This window comes from Garra rufa, chromosome 11 (assembly GCF_049309525.1).
Source record: "Garra rufa chromosome 11, GarRuf1.0, whole genome shotgun sequence".
Classification (NCBI taxonomy): Eukaryota; Metazoa; Chordata; class Actinopteri; order Cypriniformes; family Cyprinidae; genus Garra; species Garra rufa.
The window spans coordinates 27,986,659-27,995,273 of NC_133371.1; the positions used below are offsets into that span (position 1 = coordinate 27,986,659).

Consider the following 8,615-nt stretch of genomic DNA (forward strand, 5'->3'; position numbering starts at 1 on the left):
ACACTCACATGTTTAAAGGTAAATAAATGTATTAATTTATAATAATGTCCATAGCACAACGTTTAACATTTATCAACATTTTCACATCAGTGTGCAACCAAAGAATCCAAAGCTTATACAAAACTAAAACTCCTGCCTGGCTTAGAGCTACCAGCTCAAAATGCAAGGACACAACCATTTAAAACAACAAAAATGCATCAAATCTTATGTTACACATTAACATTTTGAGTCGCCTAGCTAGATGGAGAATACATGGTGAATTTCCCCAATCATTCTCTGCTGGGTCTCGAGCCCTGTCACATGTCGGCAGACTGTCGTTCATCACTCCTGAGCTCTGCGCAGGAATGATGGATGAGACACTCTCTTGCACACACAAGGGCAGTTAATATTTTTGTCCAGTGTTTTTAGGGCATCCTCGTCAAAATTCAACCAGTATTGGTGACTTTGTGAAAGATGCAGTGCACGTTACAAGGTTTTATGTTCAAGGAGATTAAAATGGATGAGGTTTGGAATAAGGTCGATTAAGCCACAGCAAAAAACTGATGCTAGAAGATTACCACGTTTTAAAAATGAAATGATTTTAGCCCACATAGTTAGCTAGTACACAGAAGAACAGACTGCAAACTAATAAGACATATTTGACAGTTTTTTGGCTGACGCATGGCTTTGTAAAATATCGAACGCTTTAAAGGGACAAATCTTAGTTTATATTATTACATTCATCCAACTAAAGATGGAAAAATATATAATTTAGACAGAAGATGGACCAAACAATGCACTTGGGTAAATAATGCAATTACACTCAAATTGAACTAAACCCATGGCTTAGCTTCTATATTTTAACTTGAAATAAAGTCTGTCCATCTGGAACATTGGCTATGTATTTACACTTATGGATGCCAAGAACATTGAACAATAAATACTATTTGCAATCATGTAAAAACAAATATCCAGAAGGCTATACAGTGATCAAATGCCATGGTCTGGCCCATTATCATTTCCAAAAGAAAAAAGAAAAAACAGGCACTGAAAAATCCCACAAACTCAATCCACCATGAGCTACAAACTGCATATGTCCATTGAAAACCACAAATTGCTGAAGAAGATTCTTAACAAAAAGTCACAATATGCTTATAAACGAAATGCTGGGAAAGTTAACATGAAATGAGAACTATTTGCACTTTGTCAGCTTTGGTTAAGTCCTATAAAGTGGTATCTAACTTTCTGGACAGTAAAACCTCCAACAAGATTGAAGAGATATTTGACAATTTTGTCAACATTTATTCACCCCTGTATGAATTTCTTTCTTCTCTCGAACGTGAAAGATATTTTGAAAAAGCCATTGAATTCTACAGTATCACCGCGTCTACACCGGACGCGATAGTTGTCGCGTCGCGTCGTTGCAGAACATTTAAACTTTATGTCAGTACGTCATAAATAGGGCGACACATCAGTTTACCGTCGGGGATTTGACGCGTTGCGTCGCTCGCGTCCGGTGTAGACGCGGTGTATAGATAATGAAAGTCACAACAGTTTGGTTACCAACATGAGGGTGAGTAAATAATGACAACATTTTCATTTTTGGGTAAACTATCTCTAACGTTCCACAACGGCAGTCTTGGTTTGTCTGTTTTAAAGAGCTGTGGATTGTCTGTATAGATTAAGTGCCTTCTGTGCATATTGTTTCACTGCACTGTAATGGGCAAAAGTGGAACAATTGTTGTTTCAAAAAGAATAGCACCTACACACACACAGTCCTTTATTCTTAAGGATGGTCCCTAAAGTAAAATGACATTGTTAAAATGAAGCTTCAATCTGCTATCACTTCTTTCACAGAGCCAAAATGGCTTCCAGTGCACATCCACTTCATGATGGCTATTTCCTCACTGGCTCCTGTCAGAGCCAAGAGTACTACAGAAATGACCATTACAGCCTTTCCTGCCCACATTTAATGTCTCAGTCAGCTGTTTAAGTTGTGTTGTAGCGAGCAGCAACCTTAGTGTAGTTGTAGTAGCTAATTTTGGCGAGTTTGGCCAAATCTTGTGCGTTGTTGCTGGCTAGATTCTCCCTCTCGCTGTAATCAAAGCTCTCTTCCTCGTAATCTTCCTGACCCTCCGCATCAGGCAGGGCATCTAAGGAAGGAAATGGAGAGACACAAATATAAGCCTGGCTAATAGCATTATTACACAGTAACACTTTTTGGTTTTTCCATATACACGCTAAGTGAATTCAGGGGGTTATAATTTATAGAAATACTTTAAATAAAATAATTGACAGAAACCTTAGGATCCGTCAAACGAGTATCACAAATCTTGGTATTTTTCTTTACACTTGAAGAACACACTGCGTGCACCGAAAGTGAATTTAATAATTTGTTATAACAGATTACGCAAAGATGCGAATAAATGCAAATCCGACACATTTGCCACGAAGGCACTAAATTCGCCTCGATCACGTCTTTGGAAAAATTAACTGGAGTGGAAAATTTGCATAATGCGTTGTTGCGAAAGCCAATCAGCGGAGAGGTTATTGACACTTGCAGGACAAAATGTGCACACCAAAAGCAAATTTAATTCGCACAAGTTGAAACATTTCAACTCAAACTGAAAATGTGCATGATGTGTTGTCTATTAAGTCAATCAGTGAAATCTCTGGTTGTATCAGAAGATGGGTTTTATTGTTTTTATTTTCACGAGTTACCTAGAGCAAGTAATTCGATGCAAATATTCACTTCGCTTTTGGTGCACACACCGTCAGACTAGCAAACTTGTACTAGCATCAGAATTGACTTCCACCTTATAAGGCCACAGAGAGGTGGAATCAAACATCTATAAACCTCTAGGCTATACCTGTCTTGTCATTTCTGATTTTCTATAACATTGAGAACAGCAAGACTCACAAGTAAGTATAATCTGAGGTCAAATTTGCATATTGTTACCTTGTCCTTCAGTCGAGGAGTCCAGGATTCCATGCTTCACCTTCATGTGTCGACTCAAGTTGCCCTTCAAATTGAACTTGCTGGTGCAGTAAGGACACTTGAAGGGTTTGCTACCGGCATGAAGGTGCATGTGACCCAGCAGGTTATACATTCTGTTGAAGGACTTCCCGCACACCTACAGAAACCAATTCGGGAACTATTAGAGGTGTATGATGCACAGCCATATCAGGCAGAAAAATACAGACTCCAGCAGGGTTATATTGGAGTAGAGTTCTTTGTACCCACCTTGCACTTAAAGGGTTTCACAGGCAAGTGGACAATCATGTGTGTTTTAAGCGTCTGCTTTTGAACAAAGGTCTTGAAGCAGACGTGGCACTGGAAAGGGCGCACGCTGGTGTGAATCAGCATATGTCGCTTCAGGTTGGCAGAGAGGGTGAATTCGCGAGAACACACGTCGCATTTGTATTCCTTCATACCCTGAGAGAGAAAGACAGCAAAAATATATTTAGAGGCGATTCCATTGTGACCAAAGTAACTTTTGTAATTAGCGGTAGACTTTTTTTATTCGTTTTTGAGAGCGGGTGGAAAAATGATTTATCACTGGCATCAGCTGAATGAGAAAAAGTGGTTAGTTGTCATAAGCGCAGCTGAATCTATCAGTAGGGTGCCTGTCTTGCTTGCTCACTGGAATCCATAATGCAGAGCAACAAATACACACACACACACACACACACACACACACACACACACACACACACACACACACACACACACACACACACACACACACACACTTTATTCACTGTTGTTATCACAATGCTGCAGGGTAAATAGATTTGTGTATGCAGCGCAGTGCAAGCTCTGATGCTCCACCAAGCTAAAACGTTAACAAATGAAGAGGGTTAAACATTCTCTCGCCTTAACAATTTGACTATTCAATGAACACTTCCAGTGTATCCATGGAATACTGCCATCCTAACATACACGGAAACGAATTTTTCCATTTAAGAATGTGCTACAAAGAATCTACACTATGCTTATGTGTGTGGGCTACCCCTTGTGTTTGCCCCCTTAATTTCAGCACAATTCTAGAGAATTATGTTCTTCCAACTTTTCTTCCCATTTTTCTTGCACAGATCAATAAATACACAGTGGGGTTTAGAGAGTCTGATGTGGAAGAACTTGACTGCCTTTCACAAAACTCAGAACTGAACCCCAACTCTGTTGAGATAAATTGGAACTGCAACTTTGACCAGGCCACATTACCTAAGATCAGTGCCTGATCTGCTTGTGTCTGAATGGGATCCCACATCTAGTAAAAAGCCTTGCCAGCAGAGTTAGAGATGACCAACTCCCTATTATTGGCAATTATAAAGCACATACAGATGAAATATGTGTACCCAACTAACTGGAATCATCTAGTGTTCTCATTTAGGAGCGACAATCATTATCTCTAATAGCAAAAAATCTAACAACAGAGTTCAAACTAGACAACTGTTGATGTAAACACTGAAGAAATGACTAACTGGCGATGTGTTTTTTGTTTATAACCCTGCTGACCTGTGACACATTCTGTTTACTGACACTGCAGTCATGACGAGATGAATCATATTCATGGAGAGTGAGAAATGAAAGGAGGAAGTATCAGCTTGTGAGAGACACTTCACTGCACAAAGCGTACACAAAACAAAACGGCTCTATACTAGTGCAAGGGACAGGGAAACGGGACGAGTTAATGGCAGGGTAGGATGGCTGGAAGGGACTGACAGAGACGGCTCCACTTACACAGAAACTTGTTGCGGCAATACGCGAGATGACACATTAACCTACAGTTTTATGGGAACATGTAGTGGTGGGAAATGTAGGATCTGAAGGATCTCTGGAGAGTCATTTCTAATAGGATGGTTGCGGGAAGATTACAAAAACTAATGAGGTTTAAGTACCTTGTGTTCGAGGGCCTGCTGTGTCAGTACCTTGTGTGTAAGCATGTGCTGCTTCAGGTGGTGGATCTGCACGAACTCCATGCCGCACTCCGAGCAGACATAGGGCCGCACATTCTGGTGCTTCATCAGATGGTTCTGGAGCTGGCTACGGTAGGCGAAGGACTTATGACATTCGGTGCACTGAAAGGTCGTCGGGCCCTGGTGGCTGACCTGGTGGCGCTTGAGGTGGGCGTGAGTGGGGAACTCCATGCCGCACTGCGTGCAGACATGACAGTGGCCGCTCTCGTGCTTGGTCTCATGAGTACGTAGCTCACTGGGGTAGGCAAATCCTCGGCCGCAGAAGCGGCAACTGTAAGGCTTGACATCGCTATGCTGCAACATGTGCCGTTTAAGGTGACTCGTCTGGGTAAAGGCCTTCTTGCAGACGGTGCACTTGTGTGGCCTCGTCCCCTGGTGCGTTAGCAGATGTGTCTGAAGATGGCTGGGCTGCTTGAAGAGCTTTCCACAATGCAGACACTCATGTGGTTTGATGCCATTGTGACCAAGGATGTGTGTGACCAAGTTATACTTCGAAGTGTATGACTTCTCACACATGCGGCACTTCCAACGTTTCAGCCCTTCGCCCACATCCACGCAGTAGGATTCGTCGATTTGCACGTTAATATCTAACCGGTCAATCTGCATCCGTCGACCCAAGGAGTTCTCACCCTCCGTCCACATCATGTTCTGGCTGCCCTCCTCATATTCTCCCGGCAGGCCCATCTCAGCAGCCTCATACGCTGTCACACTTGATTCATAGTAGCGCCTCATTGCTGGGCTCACATCCTCCTCTGTGGTTTTCAGGTTCAGTGCTCTCTCCTCCACTTCCTCCTCCTCTTCTTCCAGCACCTCCTCCTTCCCCCGTGCTTCCACAGAGGACTCCCCTAGTGCTTTTCCATGCCCCACAGGGCTTTGGTGGGCTTGCGTCTGAGTGTCAGAGTCAACCTGTTGGCTGGTTGGCTCCCTTGAGGGCTCAGGGTAGCCTTTGTTACACTGCTCTTCTTTCATTGGCACTCTTTGAGGTGCTAGGTCCAACACTTCTGGTTCATTCTCAGTTTGCTGGGGATTCGAGAGATAACATGGGCTGGAGAAATCAGGCCTCTCTCCTTTCACCTGATTCGGTGTGTCCGGAGACCTCTCTGTGGACTCCTCAGGTTCTCCTTCACTCAAGGGCCTCTTGGTCCTCCCACGAGGCCCCGGACGCCTGCGTTCTGCCCCGTAGAGCACCTCTGGCCTCTTGTTGTCCCCGTGAGGCTCAGATAGATAGTCTCCATTGGCTCCAATTAGCTGATCTGCATATTCATACTCCATGGATTCTCCAGGAGGAGCTGGGCCTTCACGTCCCTCTCCCGTGTAGAAACCGTTCGGGGCAATTGTGGCTCCAAAGATTTCATTCTGGGATATGAGTCCCAGCACAGCAGCCTGGGCCAGGGACAGGACCACCACCGGGTCAGTCTGGGTGCCGACGTCCACCGCATGCTCCATCACTTTAGAATAACAGCGAACCAGAGGAACTTCCTGCTCTTCCTGTCAATATAGAAAACAACAGGTCTTAGCAATATTAAAAAAAAAAAAATCAGAGTCAGTGTAGAGTAAATCTGCCATTGCAAGTGTCAATACAATACAGTCGTAGCAACAAAGTCTGGCTAAGGCTGTCATGGCAACAGTGTCACTACAATAGCAACGAAGTCAGTGCAATAGCGTCACATCTACATGAGTGTCAGAACAACCAAGTTGACTGATGCGGGGCAACACATAACAGCTGTTTAAATAGTTTGGGGATTTGCTTTAGAAATAAAAAATGACAGCAATGTTTTCCAAAATCATTCCTTTACCTGTCAAATAGTGAACATTCTCATTAAAAAATATAATTTTTCTAATTTTCACAGCAGTAAGCAAAAGACATAATCTGACAACGCCTTGCTTCTGTGTCCACCAGAGATTGCTTTAGATAGAAGAGATAAGACAGATCTGTTTGAGCGCCATGCTTCCTTCCTTCACAGTCTTTAAACGAACACAAAGCACAAAAAGTGTCTGGGTCCGAGCGGGAAGTCTACATCCGTGGACTATCCACAGCATTTCCTGTGAGGTCAAGCGCTGCCACTGCTGACTATGAAAAGGTTGGACAGTGAAGTTTTAGCAGGACCAGCAAGTCTAGTCAATTTGTGGACTTCACACATTGGCTGAAGCCAACATGATCTAGATGCAGCATTTATGTATGGATTAGTTAGGGGGAACTTTACCATGTTTTAGAGTACCACAACGCTCAAATCACTATCATGTATACAGTCAATATGTGTGTTTTCAGAAAGTCGTTAACGCACATTATCACCTCTAACGAGGTGGTACTTTGATTTGTTCTTGAAAAAAGAAAGCTTCACAATACGGATTTAAGCTTAAGCAAAAACAAGCATACACAAGGGAAAGAGGGAGGGAGAGACTGACAGCTGTAAAACAGAGGAGGAGAGACAGACAAGCAGAGACAGGGGAAAGAAAAAGAGAAGTGGGTGGGGGGGGGGGGGGGGTAGAGAGAGAGAGGGAGCGAGAAATGAGAAGGGGAACCTGGATGCCCTGATAACCATGTCATTTATAATTACTGCTTTTAAAGCAGTCAGACAGAGGGAGGGAGAAACAGTCAGAAAAAAAGAGCGAGTGAGTGAGAGAAAAAGGGTGATTGAGGAAGCAAGTGAAAGAAGGAAGAGAGAGGAAGGGGGAACTGGGGGATGAGAGATAGACTGAGTGACTGAGTGAGGGAGGGGAGTGAGGAAAGAAAGATAAAGAGAGATAAAGAAAGAGTGAGAGGAAAAGAAGAGGGGGAGGGAGGGGTGGCGGGGGATGAGAGACCGAAAGAAACTGAGTGAGTGAGAGAGTACAACAGAGAGATAAAGAGAGAGGGAGGGGTTGTGGGGAGTGAAAGACTGAAACTAAGAAGGAGACAGAAACAGGGTGAGAAATGAGAAAGAAGGAGGGAGGGAATAGGAAAGAGAAGGAGTGTTAAGACAGAAAGACAAATGAAAGAGCCAGTCGGGCAAGATAGCAGCCGTGACTGTATGAGAAGAGCTGAAGTGAATATAAAAATAGATAAAAACACAAACGCTAGCTACAGACCAGCACAGAATGAACCTGAGTGTGAGAGATAAAAAAACATGAGAAACACACTGCATTGGGAGGCAGAGAGACAATATGTGGCTAGACTGAGGAAGAGAGAAAGGTTAAAGTTTAAATTACACTCTTGCGGTATTCTGTGAGAGAGAAAAAAGTTATTTCGTTCCCCCAGTTCAAAGTTGAAAACTTCCCCACAGCAATTAACTAACAGTTCAAGTCAACATATCAACACAAGCCGCTTCGTGCGGCATGTATGTTTGGGTTGAGCACTCACCACATTACTCCTGGTGTGATGTTTGAGATGTTTCAGGGACCTCATCCTTCAAGAGAAGTGAGAGGAGCAAAAAACACCAGCTCCTATTTATAGCTGCGAGAGGCAAAGGGGGCGGAGCCAGGCTCATCCTCCTCCTACTGTTGCTGTTATCAGAACTGACTGTGCCTGCCTCTCTCACACACATACACACACAAACCTATTTCTTCCATTCTCTTTCTTTCTTTCTTTCCGTCTCTCTGCCCTCCCTTCCTCACACTCCCCCATCTCTTTCTCTCTTCTTTCTTTCTCTTTCGCTATCTCTCTTTCTCACGCACAC

The 8,615-nt window shown here is 43.5% G+C and overlaps 1 protein-coding gene across 2 annotated transcripts; it reads right to left on the reverse strand.

Moving 5' to 3' along the window:
* Positions 1–11: 11 nt before the first annotated feature.
* znf710a (zinc finger protein 710a) lies at positions 12–8,344 on the reverse strand. 2 transcript variants are annotated; one of them, XM_073850069.1, is made up of 5 exons: positions 8,300–8,344; positions 4,912–6,447; positions 3,224–3,415; positions 2,939–3,113; positions 12–2,132 (listed from the first exon to the last, which is right to left on the reverse strand). In XM_073850069.1, exons 1-5 carry the CDS (start codon positions 8,342–8,344, stop codon positions 1,969–1,971), a joined length of 2,112 nt encoding a protein of 703 aa, XP_073706170.1. In that variant the 3' UTR covers positions 12–1,968. The 2 variants fall into 2 exon arrangements, with proteins under 2 accessions (XP_073706170.1, XP_073706169.1); XM_073850068.1 differs by having other exon boundaries at positions 4,882–6,447.
* Positions 8,345–8,615: the final 271 nt, after the last annotated feature.